This window comes from Crocodylus porosus, unplaced genomic scaffold (genome assembly GCF_001723895.1).
Source record: "Crocodylus porosus isolate Cpor-Errol unplaced genomic scaffold, CroPor_comp1, whole genome shotgun sequence".
Taxonomy (NCBI): domain Eukaryota; kingdom Metazoa; phylum Chordata; order Crocodylia; family Crocodylidae; genus Crocodylus; species Crocodylus porosus.
In genome coordinates, this window is record NW_017728928.1 from 11,602,331 (window position 1) to 11,619,929 (window position 17,599).

General features: G+C 48.7%; 1 protein-coding gene across 1 annotated transcript in view; it reads left to right on the plus strand.

Moving 5' to 3' along the window:
• The first annotated feature begins 1,177 nt into the window (after positions 1–1,177).
• Positions 1,178–17,599, plus strand: part of CDR2L (cerebellar degeneration related protein 2 like) — a 27,128-nt gene continuing 10,706 nt past the window's right edge. The window contains exons 1-2 of the mRNA XM_019542525.1: positions 1,178–1,765; positions 16,567–16,679. Coding sequence (XP_019398070.1) covers positions 1,687–1,765; positions 16,567–16,679 — 192 coding nt within the window. The 5' untranslated portion in view covers positions 1,178–1,686. The remainder of the gene's footprint in view (positions 1,766–16,566; positions 16,680–17,599) is intronic.

A 17,599-nucleotide genomic window follows, 5' to 3' on the forward strand; every position in this document is an offset into this window, starting at 1 on the left:
ATATTTGATACAGTGGGACTGTCTCTGTCTTGAGATCAGAACCTAATGATTACGCTGCTGTACAGACCAAAATTTTACCCAAATAGGTAGATTGGTTTTGTATCCCCTTGCCAATATAGCTGCGCTGATGAAACCCACAGTCTGGATGCAGCTATACCAAGACAAGAGGGCTTTTGCTAGCCCAGCTAGTGTCAGAAGGAAAAATGGCAAAATTATGCTGGCCCCACGCACACACCAGCCAGAAGATGTTACCAGCCCTGGCAGGGGGCTCTGACAGCATAGCTAGCCATTCTGTGATGTAGACAAGCCCTCAGGCAGTCGTCTCTAACCCACTGCTTGCAGGCAACACTTGGCCCTCTGACATTGTTCATAAAACAAGGAGTTAAAGGTTAAACTGGAGGGTGTCAGGGAGAGCGGAGTCCGATGCTGCCCACAGAGTGCGACTTGTTAAGTATTGCCCATGGGCTGGCAAAGGCAGGGGACCCCTGATCTAAAGAAGTATGACAGAGGGTGGGAGGAGGAAAGGGAAATATTGCTTTCTCCAATTTACAGCCCAGAGCATCCAGGGGCTTGGTGACTTGCCCCATCAGTGAGAAGCGGAGCTAAAATTGATTCTCACATCTCCAGAGTCCCAGCCCAGTGCTTTGCACACCAGGCTCTGCCCCCTTGTCCCCACTCCATTCCCTCCCAGTGCACTGGTGGGTACGATACCCTCTGTTCACACAGAACAGCACCTTGCAGCAGGTGCCAGTACTCTTTCCTCCACCTGTTTTGCAGCCACTAGGTACCTCACTACCAACTCTCGCCCTGCATCACCCATCAGCGCCCCCCGGCCTTCCTGCGACTGGCAGCTGCTCCCGCCTTTGCAGTGCCCTGCTCTGCCTAGGTTGGACCCACACCTGCTCTTTGCTGAGTGTGAGGTGAGATGGCCATGAAAGGCTCTTCCTAGGGCAAATGAGTCTCATGCTTTCCCTTGCCAACACTCTTCACCCAGCCTCTGCCAGTCTGGGCGAGGCCAGCTGCAGAGTGCCCAGCTGGCCCTGGCCTGGGTGCTGGCCCTGCCCTGAGTGGGTCTGGCTATAATGCAGCTGGGCTTCCTCAGCTTGGAGTGGCAGATGGATGGAGAGGAAAGGGAAGCAGGGAGCGTTTCCCTCCTCCCGGGCCTTTCTGCCTGGATTCTCTTGCAGCAATTCCATGCTAGAGGTCTCCACCGAGCTGCAGAAACAGGAACTGGCTGCTTGGGAAGGTTCCTCTTTCTTTTGTGCATCACCCAGAGCGCCCGATGCAGCCCTGCCCTCTCCCCGCCTCCCTTGCAGTCTAGGATCTCAGTGAATCCAGAAAAAAAATCCTGCCCTCCGCAGAGTCAGGCTTGGAGCCAAGGGAAGCGAAGGCTGGGGCAGATTGGAGCCCCCACTGCCACGTCTCGGCCCCCCTCCTTCCCCAGCACGCAGGCAGCCAGAGGGACCCAGAGGGTGCTGCAAGTGCGGAGATTGGGACCAGCCACACAGAAGGGCATCTGCATTGTCCCATCCTCCGCTCTGCTCCGGATCAGCACCAGCTGGCACTACCTGCCAGTCTCAGCCTTGCCCCCAGCCAGGTCCCCCCCTGCACCATCCCCCCACCGTGAGAAGAACCTCCCACCTGGGTGCTGTGGGTGCTGTGCATCTCCCTGGATTGCTGGGGCTAATGCTGAGTGCTGACAGGATGGAGGAGTTTCAAAGTGAAGAAGAGGAGCCCTGGTATGACCAGCAGGATCTGGAGCAAGGTAAGGAATGGCAAGGGTTAGGGAGGGTCCTTGCGGAGTCCAGCGGGCAGACATGCCGGGGAGAGGATCATGACCCAGCAGAAGAGGCAGAACAATTCCTGCTCCTTAAGGTGTGGGGGGAAAGATTCTCCCCAGCCCCAGATGCCTAATCTACCCCCAGCCTCCCCTGCAAATCTCACTGTAGAGACCATTCTTGCTGAGGGACCATTTGAAGTTTAAAACCCTGGCCCAAAGCAATCAAGAGGAGTGAATGCTGCTCCCAGTCGCAGGGGGCTGAACTGGCTGCAACCCCGTGCACGTCAGTGGAGTTATTCCAGTATAAAATGGATGAGGACAGGGTCAGGCTCAGAGTTGTAACACTCAGAGGATTTAAACCAGTGATTCTCAACCAGGAGTGTGAACATGACTCACAGTATAAACCCAGAGATTTCACACAAGAATCCATAGCATCAAAAAATATTCTGACCTGCTGTGGTCTTTCTGAACTCTTTGCAACAGAATTGCAATTTTATTTTCCTATAGTCAAAAACCAAGTGAGAGCTAAGAGCTGGCATTTTCCAAGGGGTATCTTGAGTCTAAGGTGGGATGCCTTGAGTCTTTTTTTTTTTTTTTTTTTGAAGGTTGAGAACTGCTGATTTAGAGCTTAGATGAGGCACTGGTGCAACACATGTGTCAGTAATAATTTGTACCGTGTTGAGAACATTAGGTAAAATTTTCAAAAGCTCCTAAGTCACTTACAGGCTTTTGAAGATTTTACCAAGTCTCAAAAGCAGAGAAAAACTGGGGAAAGATGGAGAGAACCGTACATCTTAAAGAGCAGTATTTTTAATGACATCTGAATGCTCTTTCATGCAGTTTTGGCTTCAAGCAACTGTTATCTATTTCCAATTCCATATGAACACTTGCACACATTATGTGTAGCATTTATCTTAAGGACTGGTACATATGTGTTGTGTGTGTTTGGGGTTTTTTTCTTATCTAAAATAAGTGATGGGGAAAGAAAGACAGTTGTCCTGTTTCACACCAGTAGCCCATGAATGAACCAAACTGGCTGCCTGTGTTCAGTGTGAATCAGTGGTACTTAATCAAGTCAGTGGTGTCATTCTCTGTATAGGGTGGGTTTTGTTACCAGCTAACTGCAACTAAATTGATGGTAATACAGTCCAGCAGCATATGTATTGCTTCTGCCAGCCATAGCCCTAGTAGATTTTACTGCTTTATAAAAAGTTTTAACAACTTCAGCTTCAAGATAACAGCCAATTAAATTAACCTGGTCAAGACCTAGAGCTGTCTCCATTCATTTCCAGTTCCGCTCTCTCCCCTAACACACAATAAATATTGCTGGCTATCAGAGTCCATTTCATAAACTTTGGTGCCTGAAGTACACTAGGGAAAAGAGTGGAGATGGATCCCGCCAATCAACCTAAATCATCATTACAGGCTCTTGAGTGCCCAAGATTCATTTTCCATAGTCCATAAAGGGTTACAATTGGCCCTAGGATGGAACAAAATTACAGTGCACCCAAAATAAATTGATGAAAAAAGGCTGGACTGTTGTAACTCCAAGGATTCTGGATATACAATAAGATTAAAATCCAGCCCTCAACGTGTTAAGGAGATGGGAGAAGATACAGGTGCCAAACTAAGACTGTTGAGAGGTCTGCAGCCCCCATGGAAGTAGGAGCTACACATCAACATTTAGCATTAAGCTAACTCAGAAGGAAAGAGGGGGAAGCCTTTAATTAAATCAGTGAAATGGAATGGTACGGCAGGGTAATTACAACAGGGATTGATTTGCATGATGCACAAAGCTCTTCAGTGAGGACATGGCTCTACTTTGTACATGTACACTGAGCTTTTCTGTTACAGTCCAAAGACTGAAGGCCAAAGCTTCAATGACAACGTGATCATGGAGCTTTTAGTTCTTGGTTTGTGATCGGAGGGGGCAGGGAAGCAACAAAGCACAGCACTAGACAACTAGGCATTATACATTACTAAGAGGATCCAAATACCAATGGCCCAGGGGTTATGGGCAGGCAGCATTTGGCAGTAGATTTAGAAAGGAGGCATTGACAAAGGCGCATGCTAAGATTGCAGGGGGGCGAGTTTTTTGGCAGGCATGCCACAAATTAAGCACTTCGTTCTCCCGAGAGCCACTCCAATCCCCTTCCCCTACTTGATCTGCTGTTCTATTTTCTGTTCCCTGCCCTATTTGCCATTGTGCTGCCTGCCCTCTCCCTAATCTGGCACATGCCACAGCTGCTTGGGCCACAGGTTGGCCACCCCATAATATGAGACCATTTATCAGGCAAGAAGTGTGATGGTTGAGGGCAAACCGAACCTGGGTGAGTCGAGTACAGTTGGATGAGCCAGTTGGTTGCTAGAACTTTGAGACGGTGCTGCACCATCAAATATTTATCACATTTGCATCCAAAACTGTTTGCTAAGCACCAGCTGGCTTAACAGAGAACTGTGATGCTTACATTTCTTAACCACTTGGGTAACATCGCATGTGTAGAGTAAATCACACCTCATGTTCCTCCAAGCACCTGCTGCTTTCCCCGCATGCTTACCCAGCTCCAGCACTGAAAAGAGCACTACTTACAAAGAAAAGAAAAAAAAAAAAAAAAAAGGAATGACTTCAGCAAGCCAAACCCCAGAAACTGCAATTTAGGAGGACCAGGAGTAAGGGATCATCAACAACCTGGTGCTGCCAAGGAATTAACATACAAGAGGATCTGGCCTTTGTCTTTAAGGAGCTTTAGGTCATAGGCAGCCAAAGAAGATTCAGTAGCTGATTTCACTGCAATATGGCTGGGTGTTATATGAAGCCTTTCCTGGAAGTGTAGATGCAAATCCCAGCTGCAAAACTTGACAGCTTGGACTGTCCAAACACCAAAAGCAAGATGGACGAGATGGCTTCACCAAGATGTTTTCTGTGTGCTTTGTGCCTTCACCTTTAAAGGGGACTATTTAATAGAAGCAACAGATTTGTAGGCAGTGGGTTTCTAGTTTCCATCCCAAACTTTCCAGATGCAGGCAGCGTCCACCAAAAGAGCCACACAGCATAGCTTCATTTTAGCTACAGCATCATTTCCTCCCCTGCCATCCTGCCAAGCTGGGCAAAAGGCCTGTTTGGATTTGCAGCTTTTAGAGAATGCTAAAAACAGAAGCGTCTCACATACTCCAAGTCCTAGAGAAAAGGGACAAGGAGCCTTTCCTCCACAGCTGGGAAGTGCTGATGTGGCTGAAGTTACATCATGCTCTGTGGAATGTCTGTGCAGGAAGAACTCAAGGGAAGAAGAGAGAGTTAAAATTAGAAGCCAGAATTAGGGACACCTTTACTGCTCATTAAAAGCATGCAAATGCCTTTGTTTTGAATGCAAACTGAGTTAATGCAAACTAATAGAAGCTGGATCTAAATCACTCCAGGCAAACATTTCCCCCGCAACACACACACACATTGCACCCCTCTATTTCCTGGGTGGATTTCTGGATCATTCCCTGCCAGCTCCTTGTTTCCCAGGGAGATGCTACAGGTCAGGTCTACAGCCAACAAGAATTCAGTGCAGCTCAAAAGGAGCAGGGCTGCACAAATGACCATTGTACTCTCCTGATCCATGGGTCAATTCAGAGATCTCATGCAAATTAGATCTGGCTGCTGTAAATTATGCCAGCTGCTAACAAGGTTAAGGATAGGATATAAAAAAAGAGCAGGGGGCAAGGAAGCCCCAGGCATATTCCCCTTTCCCCTGACCACATCCTTATACTGGCAGCGGAGTAATGGGTTGTGTAGAAGCCCTTGATTCAGCTCAGCGCCACTCTTGCATTCCCCTACATTGAAGCAGTCCTCCCACAACCAGTCAGATCAACTCCTAGGCCATTCCACACCAGCAGCATCACTACACTGTGCAATGTGGGGCTTGGCAGTGTCCACCCTGTATACCTTTCCTTAATCCTCCCCAGAGGTAGCTGCATTGCTTCCAGGCTAATAAGGTAAATGACAAGCACTAAGCACATACATCTCCTATCGACTGATCTGGCTGAAGATACTGAGTTACAAGTCTAAGATAAAGCCAAGTCCTACACATGGCCACAAATCCAGGAGCACAGAGGGTATTTTCTAAGCCTAGAGTCAACCACCAGGATCCTTGATGTGTCCAGGAGACACAGCCTCCTGTTTTGTTATAGCATAAACTAATCTTGATGATTCATCAAGATGGAACTAGCAATCTGCAGGCACATCTACAGGTTCATTAATGTGCTTTTGCTACCATGCATTAAATTTGGTACCTCTAGGATAAGGTACCAAATAAGTGTGCATTAGGCTGCCCTAATGTCCAATAGCCAAAGTGCCCACTTCCTTAGTGATGCTTAATGGGCAGTAACCTATCTTTACTCTGCCTTAGTGTATTAGCATGGTTTTTGATATGACACTTTAATGCAAAGTAGTCTATTTTACTGCGTATTAAAGCACACATGTAGACATGCCTAGTTTCTCCAAGAAAGCAGCAATTCTTGCTTTGTGGAGCAGAGGTAGTCCCCATCTTCCACCCAGCCTGATGCAAGCCTGGCTGCTCAGCAACACTAGACTGCAGTGGTTAACTTGGTTTGGGTTCACCCAAATCTCTCTGCAGTGGCTGAGGCCTTTATTTATTTATCTATCAGTGTGATACTGGAGGCAGCGGAAAGTTTTCGGTGACTAATTGCCGAGCTGTTTTGGAAATCATGTGTTTAAAACAACCAGCACAGCGCAGAGCAACCAGATGCCTGGATAATCTCATTTCCACATCTTATATTTAGCCCAGTATCTCAGCTGGGAAGAGATCGAGTCTCCAAGTTTGACAAAGTTCTGGGAATAAATATTCCTCCCTCTCCAAAAATTAAAAAAAATAAAAATAAAATAAGCTAGAGAGGCAAGAAGAGAGGGAGTAGAAAGACCCCATCAAGAGTCTGCTTGGACATCTCTTTTTGAGCCCATTCATAGAAACACCTTCCACATCTGCTGAAATTCAAACATCTAGTTCCAGATGTGGGAGGGAGTGACATTAGAAAGACATCTGGAAAGTTAAAAACAGGAAAGGAAAACTAGATAGGTTCTCAGCCTGTCCTGCCCTATAACACCCAGCTGACCAGAGGTATTTTGCCTCGGCCAAGCTGTGTACAGAGAATTTCCACCATCAGTCATAAAGGATGCTCCATCCATAGCAGCCCAAATCACTGCTGGGTCTGGGGAAGGCAGAAGTTAAAACCAACCTGCTGCCTATTTAGAAATAGCCTCTTCAGACTGATGCACAGTTCACCCATGGACATACCTTTTTTCTTCTTCATACTCTTCCTCTGTACAGGACATCATTTTTGTCCCCATCGCCAGCTAACTAAGGGCCCAATCCTGTTCCCTCTAAAGAAAAGATGAGATTCTAGGAAGGGAAATCAGGCTTTACGTGACAAACAAGGCAGCACAGCCTGGAAAAAACTATCATTGAACAAGTCCCTGCATTAATACTGGGGTTTGATCCCAAGCACTCAGTCCCTTGCAGGGTCAGGCTGTGGACAAATAAAAAACAGCCTTCTTTAACAAGTGCTACTGTGCAGAACTTGGGTACTTTTAGATGCCACTGGCCTCCTCTGCTACTGGAGATTTTTCTAGGAGAAAGTAAAGGAAGGCTCCCCCTCACCCATCCCCATGTGAAAGCCCCAAGTCAAAAACCTCTCTGCCCGGTCTGGCTAAATGCATCTGCATGGCTGTAAGGGATGCGTTGCCGTGGTAGAGTCGTGCTGCCTCTTGGACAGACTCAAAAAGCCTGCGCAGCCCAGGGGCTTTAAAAACCATGCACCGGCAATGTGCTGCCTCCTTGCAGCCCCCCACCAAGGTTTCTAATTGGACCTGCTGAGCATAGTTGCAGAATGTGGCACTATATTTACTCTTTCGCCTTTGCAGCCTGACATACTGGAAAGGCCCTGGAGGAATGAGCTTCTGAGATTTCTGATCATGTTAACCACACACAACACAACACAGCAGTTGGAATGAAGCCTGCTTTGTGAAAAGTGTTGGATCAGTACTCCTGGAGATAACTGGTACAAGAGGGCCACTTCGTTCCAGTACCCTACCTAGGTGGGAGGACGGAGAGAGTGCCAGCCCTAGGCACCAATTTAAGAGTTGGCCACCGCTAGTGACCACCTGGCTAGACAACTGCCAACTGTGCCTCTGGATCGTTCCTTGGCGTCAATCCACATTCTTCCATCAATGTGGGTGACACTGCACAAGTTCCGGTCCAAGCAGTACAAGCTCCCCCTGCTAACGTGTCTCACCCTTGATTGAACCTCTTCATTCCTAAAGCAGTCTATCCCCAGGCCCATTCCATCTACCCTACCAATTATAGAGATACAAGGGAAACTATCACCATAGGACATTATAAAACAGTTTTTTTCCTTAGCATGCAAGAAAGTGATCCATCTTGGGAAGACATGCTCTACTCTTGTTAATATAGGGCTATGCAAGAGATAGGTCTGCAGAGAGACTGGTTCTTAGAATTGAGCAAAGTTGCACGCAAAGCAGGTTTAGACCAGGGGTGGGCAAAATGCGGCCCATGGGTCAGATGCAGCTCCCCAGGCCATTCTATCCGGCCCACAGGGCCCCTAAAAAATTTAGAAAATTAATATATCTGACCTGTTATGGCTGTCTGTTATGCGGCCCTTGATGGCTTGCCAAAACTCAGTAAGCGGCCCTCTGCCTGAAATAATTGCCCACCCCGGTTTAGACTTAGGACCTGCTTACGGTGGGGGAACCTTACTTCTACTTTTTCATAGAAAGTCTCCAGTAGCAGTGGAGGCCAAATCCAAGGCGTGCCTGAAAGGGAAGGCCCTGTTTATGTCCACCTGTGATTCAGGACTGAAGCGTGTATAGAAATAAAGCAGGTGACACTTCGAACATGTCCATCCTCACCATCACCTCTTCTCTCCTAGGAAGCCAAGCTGGCAAGGCTCTGGTATCACAGACCCTACAGCAGACTTGCACTGGTATCAGATAAGGACACGGGTGTTGGGAGGGAAGTAAAAAGGTCTAGGCCAGAGCCTAGATGGCCCACTGGCCTAGTGTGGTTACAGCTTGCCAGTTTCTGTAGCCAGTGGCAAATGAGAGATCAATGGGGCCATCACATCCAGCTCCCTTGAACTCCCCCACCTGAATGCCCAGGTGCCCACTTACAGCTAGCTCAGCCACCGGGAGCCCGTAGCGCACATCCGCAGTGAAGCCTCACCCCTTGCCCTTGTGGCATTAAGAGAAGCAGGTTTCCTTTTTGTTTGTGGAGCCCTGTCCCCCAGGAACGGGAGTGAGATCAATTCATTCCACAGGCCATTCAATAGCCTCTGGCTGATAAGTCCTTCCAGAGACTCCTGAGCCTGGATGTGTTTGAACAGGCAACCTAGAGGCTTAAGGCTCTTACAACCTGTTCAGTACCACCCCTCACCAAGCCACCTGCTGCTGCCCTGCACTAGAAGGATGGTGCAGAGCTCAGGGTAGCAGGCCCAGCTAAAACAGGGCACAATTCTGTCCACACTACCACAAGTGCTCCCTCACCTCCTCTATTCAATCACCAGTTCTGGCTTCAGACTCACAAGGTATCTAGACACTGAATAAGGAAGGACAGAGAATGAAGGAAACCCATGACAGACAAGAAGATTTGAGAACAGGCATCCTATAAAGTCTAGACAGGAAGCCAAGCATGCTGAAGGAGGCTCTACAGTGCGGCATAATATCTATAAAATAAGGAGAAAAAAAAAAAAGTGACATTTCTAAAGGGAGTTCCTTGTTCAGCATCAAATGAAAGCAGCACTTCCTGGGATCCTTCACCAGGGTGGCAGAAGTAGCACATGCAGGGCAGCTCAAAGCTTCAGTGCTGAGAGGTGGCCACATCTGACAGATGATCCTTGGGCAGGTGTGGATTGGGGACCATTGTTGCTCAGCAACAGAGCAAGCCCAGATGGCTCTGCATCCATTTCCCTCTCAGAAAGAGGGATACAGACCTGATGCCAACTCTTCTTGGCTAAGGGAGAGGCAGGGACAGTAACAATGGCCAGGGAAGCTTCAGAAGACATTGATCAGTGCAGCAAGAACAGGAAGGGAGGAAAAGAGATGCAGAGCACCTGCCAAAAACTAACTTTTGCCTACAAGATATACCCCCTCCACCTTTCAGAGTCTGCCTCTCAAGACCAGGGTAACTGCACTGACTTCAGTAACTATTCCTGGTTCATGCCAGCGTAAGGAAAAACCCTTAGGCCATCACCAGCTGATCCAGCTGTGGGAGCCACCCCTAAAAGGGCCCCCTTTCCCCCTCTGCATGCAGCCCAGTGGTTCACCAGATGCTGACAGATGCAGCTCGTTCAGTCCAGGCACTGGCAAGTTGGGAGGCCACTGGAGCCCTGTCCGCTCTTATGGCCTGCTGCAGAGCAGCAGCAACAATAGCACACAAATCCTCACTGGAGCTGATCCTCACAGTAGTGGGCCCAGGGCCTGGAGTAGACAAGCTTGTACTAGAATCAGTGGCTCTAATCCCCAGCTGGCATCAGAGCTGCTCCTCTGTTTAGAAAGCAGTGAGTTCACCTGTGTAAGGCAATCAGTTCATTACCCTCTGCCCCTGATCACTGCCTGGAGGAAGAAAGCAGGCAGGAAGAGTTGGCATCTCTTTCCCCTCTGCTTTATTTCCCCAGCAGCTGGCACTGCTGTTTGTTTAGGAGCATTTATGGCTGCATACGCTCAGGCAGGGACAAAGCAACCAACCTCTGTGCCAACCAATGGGGCAGTTTAGATAAGAGATAGAGAATGACAAAGGAAGAGGCCAAACTCATGCCCACTGGGCCCAACAGCAGAGCCTACACTGGTCTTTAAGGGAGCAGGCTCGGTGCATGTGCACGTGTGCTTATAAAGGGGAAATGTAACAGTCACTTGGTTTGTGAGACATTAGCATTCCAATGGGATTCCAGCCAGGGAACACTACACCTGTGCCCATTCATAAGGGACTTTGCTTAGGCAGAGAGAATGATGGAAAGGAAAAAAAAAAAAGAGGAGGGTGAAAGAGAGAATGGGGGAAGTGAGCAGAAAAGTTGAGAAGAAAGAGGTAGGGAAGGGGGCAAATTGATTCAAGCTGGGAGAGCAAGGTGCAAGCTGTACCCTCCTAAGTCAGCCTTGCCCCATGCAATGGAAAGTGAATTCATCCAGGGTGAGGGGGTGGGCACATTGCTTCCTTCTCTCCTCATTGGGGTCTCCCTAGCTGCGGTTCATGGTTCCAGAGTCACTGGAGAGGTGCCCCTTTCTAGTGCCAGCTCCACATTTCACAAAGCAGAGATGGCAGCCAGTTTATGCAGCCTCCCACTCAGTGCCACCCGCAGGGGCTCTACCACAGAAGCTGGAATAGCTGAGACCACCTAAAACGTTATGCAAAAAGAGGAAAAGACAAAAAAGGTCAAGGAAGGGCAAAAGGAAAAGAGAATAAGGCCAGAGAGACTCAGAAAGCCAGGCTCATACAACAGCCAAGTGCATTAGTCAGTCCCGGCTGGAATCAAATGGGAAATTGAAAAGATTGACCTCCCCCACCCCGTCTGGCTTCTGCTCCTTCATCCTTACCCGAGGGGACCTTTATCTTAGCCTCATAAAAATTTCTGCAGAGCAGTTAGTGTCTCTGCAGCATGCCAGACTGCACCAAATAGGACACATTTGAAGAACAGCTCCCCATACAGGATGCACCCAAATTGCCTTTCAATCCAATGTCATCCCACTGACTCCAGGAGTTATTCCAGGTTCACACCAGAAAACTCAGAGCCTTCGGCAATTCATGCAGAGGGCAGTTGTCCCTAAAGAGTGTCACTGCACAGGAAGCCTTATCAGCTGATCTGGAAACCACACAGGAGCTGCATTACTCTCCCCCCCTGCCCTGCAGACACTTTCGCACTCTGCCAGGTGCTGTCAGCTTATTCTCCCAGCACCTCGGCAAGTTCCACTTCAGAGGTTTCTCAGACGCCATCAGCTCTCACTGCGCACCCTCACTGCATTGCCCATCGTGGGACAGCAACCCCAGCAGCATGCAGAGCCAGGTTGGAGCTGATCTCATGGTAAGGGGCCTAGAACACACAAGCCCCCCTCCTAAAAAATCACTGAGTCAGACACCCAGTCAGCATGAAGAGAGGTCACTATTTAGCTAGGTTTCCAATAATAAATACTCCTACCCAAAGCTGGAGGCACTCTCATGTAATTAATCATACAGTAAATACAATCAAATTAAACATCAGCAGTTTTAAAGTAATCAGTTCTACAGGAACTCAGCTGGGCAGCCAGCCACCTACCCATTCATCAGCCAGGCAGCAAATCCTTAACTTTCTCTAGAGACCCTCTCAAGCAGGTATGCCACAAGCTTGGAAAGCCACCAAGCTTGGGCTAGCTCAAGAGTGGGGGGGAAAAGAACCACAGACAAGACCCTGCCAAACCCATCTCTCTCTTCTAATGAGGAAGAGATAGGTTGACAGCCATAGAGTCAGCCTAGGTGGGGAAGCACACACTTATTTAAACCAACCCCCAGTCATTCAGGGCTTCCTGGCAACACCTTAGCTCCAACTGGAGCCAATGAACAGCATTCAAATCAAAGCAGCTGCATCAAGTTTACATTGGCTGTGAATCCAACCCCTTACTCTCCATTGAAAATATGTCACGTTTGTGCTGGGGTTCCAAGAGGAGCAAATCTGGCCTTTTACAACCAGCAGCTCGGAGCTTGGGTGTTGCTGTCTATGGGCTGGATTTTCCCAGCTTCCACTGACTTCCTATGGGATCACAGATGTGCAGCAACTCTGAAAATCATGCATTTGCTGTGCAAGGGCCGGGTTTCACAGCCTGGCTAAATCAATTATATAAATGTAAAGTGTGGCAGGGGGGACGATGACTCCAAACTAACTGCTTCTCCTGGGTGATCATGCTATCCCCCAAAACACTGTATTTAAAAGAGAACATTAGCTCAAATAAAGGATGGCAGCCCACCAGAAAGCAGATAGATGTCCCCATCCTACAAGTCAGCTCCCAAATCCCCCAAACTCCATCATCAGCTGGACTCCATGCTGTACAAACAGAGGCAGCCTAGGGTGGCAGGACAAAGCTCCCTTTGTGCTGCCAAAACTTGAGGCAGTGAGCAGGCTAAGCACGCATCAGACCTAACTGAAGAGAATAAGAAACCTAGTGGTGAGAGCTGTGCTCTCATAATAGGCAGTGTGCCCTGGTCCCCAAAGAAGTCTGTATAGCTCAAGTCAGCGGTTCCACTGTGCACCACCAATTTAACATGATGCCACTTTAGGTACCACCGGCAAATTTTTCAGTTCAACCTTAAGTATCACCAGAAAATTTTTGTCATATAAAGTACTTATAATAAATCTGTTAATGCATACCACTGGTGGTACACATCCCACAGATTGGGAACCACGATGGTGGAGTGCTCCTTTTCGCTCCCTGAATTGGCTCTCTTCCATCTTCTCTCAAAGGAAAAAAAGACCCTCTTCTGAGCTGTTTCTACCTTCCGCCCTCATCTCTTCACACCCCTACCCAAACGCTGCCTGTTTTTCTAGTTAAATTATTGTTGACAGAGTCCTTTAAATTGCGATGCTGGATCCTTTGCTGCCTAATCCACTTAACTCAACCCTAGCAGATTAAATTGGATGCCATATGGTGGGGACTGCGCTGCTGTAATCTGCTGGGACAAGGAGATTCTTGCTTCGCTACCTGAAGCGTGCCAGGGACTTTTCTTTCTAGGTTCCTCTGAGCTCGCGCCTTCCTTGCTGAGCAAATCAGGCAGGACAGGATGTGCTTTTGCAGCACGTTTACCATCAGCAAAAAGATGTGCTCTAGAAGGGCTGGGGGAGGGAGATAGCACTTGTGCAGATAACCAGGACCCAAGCAGCTGAGGAAGGAGAAATGTTCCCTCCACCCTCTGCAGAGTCTAACATAACGCTTCCCCCACCCCCCTCTGCCTTCCCTTTTGTCAGGCATTCAATCCCCAGAGGGCACATTGGAAATTGGAGACCTGTCTGTGCCTAGCGGAAGGTGAATGAGGTCTATGTACTGGCAGCTCTACCAATATTTTGATTATAGTCCTTACTGTGATTGCTGCCCTCAGACCTGGTGACTCTGGACTGACTTTGTGACTGTTATTAAAAGGTTGGATCTCCAAATAGCAGTTGCAGTATAGCCCACAGCTGGAGAGCAGAGTCCCAAGGATCAGGGAAGAGATTCAAGGATGCCACTGCCAACCAGGAGTTTAGGACTAGATGCCGAGAATGAGCCATCTCCCTGCACAGGCACCAGAGGCGCATTACTACACGCACACCCACACAGCCTGAGAAGGCTCCATTATGTCTACAGGCAATATAAAAAAATACATACTTTGTACATAGCAGAGCCTTAATTAGTTAACCTGCCCCACCCCATCACCTGCACACCTGACAAATGAGGTATCCCATTTTACCGGTGGGGAATCTGAAGCACTGAGAAGTTATTTTCCCCAAATCCAGGTTTGCATCAGAGCTCAGAGTACAATGCAGAAGTCCTCACTCCCACTTCACTCTAAGCAACCAAATACTAGTGCTGGGTTAAATTAACCTCTGGAAGAAGTTGCAGATATTTTAGACCTCCTATATGGCCACTGTGAAATGCATCTGATGCTTGTTAACAGCCACAGACATCTACGTGGGTGTTAAAATGTACTGGGAAAAATGGTTAGGATATCAGACCCAGCCTCCCACATTCAAAATGGCATTAGCAACCCCAACCCTTTTTTAAAAACAAAGCACAAATTATTAAAAAAAAAAAATACATAGTGACATTTTTGTCTCTCTTTTGGTGCTGCAGATGACAGGGTCACATTTTCAGGCTTTTCACTGAAACCATGAGCACTAGAAACTTAATTAAAAACAAAAAAAGACAAGCCAAGATTCTCACACAACCACATGACTCCAGGAGAAGGGGGTTTAGGAAAAGCCCGAGTTACCAGGAGGCTGCAGAACCACAGCAGTGTTGTTATAAGGATCAGGGCATTGAACACATGGTGTCACCTCCAGGTGTCCATTAAACTTGGGGCAGCCCCAGACTTGGCATTTTAGCAAGGGGGACAATTAAGCCTGATAACAAAGTTGGCTGAACCGTTACTGAACACAAAGCAACCTGCACCCTCTCAGTCCTTCCCTGGCAATCTGTCCATTTCCACCGTGTCCCAAGGGCTTTCAGAGGCAAAGGCAATGGCGATAAATTGGTGCTGCCTTAGACGCACCTGAATTACAAGGTATCCGCTTATAGTTACCACTGGGTGGATGGGAAGATAGTAAGGGAATGAGTGGCTGAGGTGCTGCAGAATTATTCGGCTTCTTCTGGGGCCTGGACAGACAGCTGGTAGTTAACACATGGCCCCAGTTGTGCCGTGTTAGATGCAGTCCCCACCAACCCAGGACCTGTTGCCCATGTTCAGCAAGGGGATAATTGCAGGGCAGACACCTGGAATAACCAGAATTTGCTAATTCCATTATGGAGGCTGAGGTCTAGGAGTGAGGAGCAAGCTGACAGGGATGTTGGCCTTCTTCTTTCTGCCATGGCAATAGAGCTCAAAGTCAGTGCCCAGAGGGAGTAAAGTGCAGTAGAGGTGGAGCTTCAACTAGCACCTCAATGCCAGCACTGCCTCCTCAGTGTCCCTCCCTGTGACATACAGAGAGAAATCTGACTGACAAGGCAGGCAGGCTTGGGAGCCAGGCCACCGACTGACTCTCGTGCCTGGAGGACAATAAACTTGAGAACCAGTGAAGTGGCCCGATGCCAACGTGTCCCGCAGGCAGGCACGGCATACTGCTGCCACCTCCGCACAGGCTCACCAGCAGCTGTACAAAGGCATCTTGAGAACCTGCTCCATTTCCCCCAGGCCACGGGAAGCTTTATTACTCACGCCATTCTACTCATGGATGATGGATGGGTGCCAGGAAAGGTTTAGTCACCGTCTTAATCAGATGTATCATTTCCCAAGTATCCCCAAGGTCCCAGGATGCATTACAAAGTAGGGATCCAACCCTAAGAAGTCATGTGCCCTCTCAAATGCCATTGACTTTAAACAACAGAGGTTAAAGACCCTCAGCAGCTTGTTAGATCAGGCTTTATGGGTGCCCTCCTGAACCCCATGGCAGCCTAGTGGCAGCACAAAATGGCCATGTAATTGGCTCAAGTAGTCAACAAGGGATTCCCTGGGGTGTATGGACACATGCCCACTGTAGCTGGAGGTCCGAAACCCTCTCAACATCAGCAGTGTGAGGGGACAAAGTCAAAGTGCAGCCACCCCCACTATTCCCAAACAAGCTGATAATGCCTTGGGGTCTCTTCTATGTAGGTGTCATTTAGAGCAGCCCCGAGGTTGTCCTAAATTCCATCAGGGACTGCTTCCTTTGCAGCCAGACACAGCAGAGCCCTGGGAGTGAGAACTCCAAGGTTGGTCCTTATGTTAATAAAAACCCTGGAAATGCAGGCAGCTAGAGTGAAAGACAGCCAGCAACCAGCCCACGATACTGTACAGCAATGGTCAGAGCAGAAACACAGTATCAGGAGGGACCCAGCCCAGCCACAACTGGTGCAGGCAGTGCCTTAATGCCCAAGAGGAGGCAGCTGACTGGTTTTCAAGGTCCTACCTGAGCAATCCAGGCACTGCACTGAGCTCCAGTCTACCTCAGAAAGGGGATTTCCATCCTACCATTGCAGGAAACCTTGGTCCCACCAGTTTGTTCTTTTTATTTTCCAGACCTGCACTTGGCGGCTGAACTGGGGAAGACGCTGCTGGAGCGCAACAAAGAGCTGGAAGATTCATTGCAGCAGATGTACACGACCAATGAGGAGCAAGTGCAAGAGATAGAGGTTTTTTTTTTGTGGGGGGAGGGTTGTTTTGTTTTTTATTTAATTTATATCTGAGGCCAGATTAGCCAAAACTAATTCCAAATCCAAGAGTCCACAACCATAAGCAGCCCTACTACCGGCAAACATCCAGCAGGCCTCTGCGTTGACACCGTGACCACCTATGATGAATGTAGGAAGCCTTGCAGCTGCCTCGCTGCAGCCAGAGTGGGCTACTGGGTGGATACGAGATTGGAGGGATGTGTTGTGGGGGGAGACGAGTTAGAGACACTTAGTACCTGAGGCTGAGTGAGACCAGCCCTAAAAAAGGTCCTCACTCCCCAAAGTCATGTTTTTTATCCCCTCTTCCCCCAAAGAGCAGCTTTAGGAAGATGAGTCTTAGTTACATCAGGGTATAGACATTAGGCCTGTGCGAAGCGGCTAGTATTCACTTCCGATTTGGCCAATTTGGGGGACAGTGATTCGATTTGGTGACTCGAAACACTGTCCTGATTTGATTCGGCTGAATCTCTAGATCAACCAGGCCAGGCCCAACCCCCGCCCTGGCAATGGCTGCCCTGCCTCCCCAGCTCCCAGCTCTTGTTAAAAAAAAAGCCCCAGTTCAGCAGGTGCTGCCAGGAAGAGGGCAATCCCTGCTGCCCCCCACTGCCCCATGCCACATGGGGGGCTCTGCACAAGCCCCCTCATGGTTTCATAGTTAGTAGGGTCGGAAGGGACCTGAGCAGATCATCAAGTCCAACCCCCTGCCATGCCAGGAAAGAGTACTGGGGTCAAAAGATCCCAGAAAGGTGTACATCTAGCCTCCTCCTAAAGACACCCAGGGTAGGAGCCAGCACCACTTCTCTTGGAAGCTGGTCCCAGACCCTAGCCGCCCTGACCGTGAAGTCGCGCCTCCTGATATCTAACCTAAACCTACCCTCTGC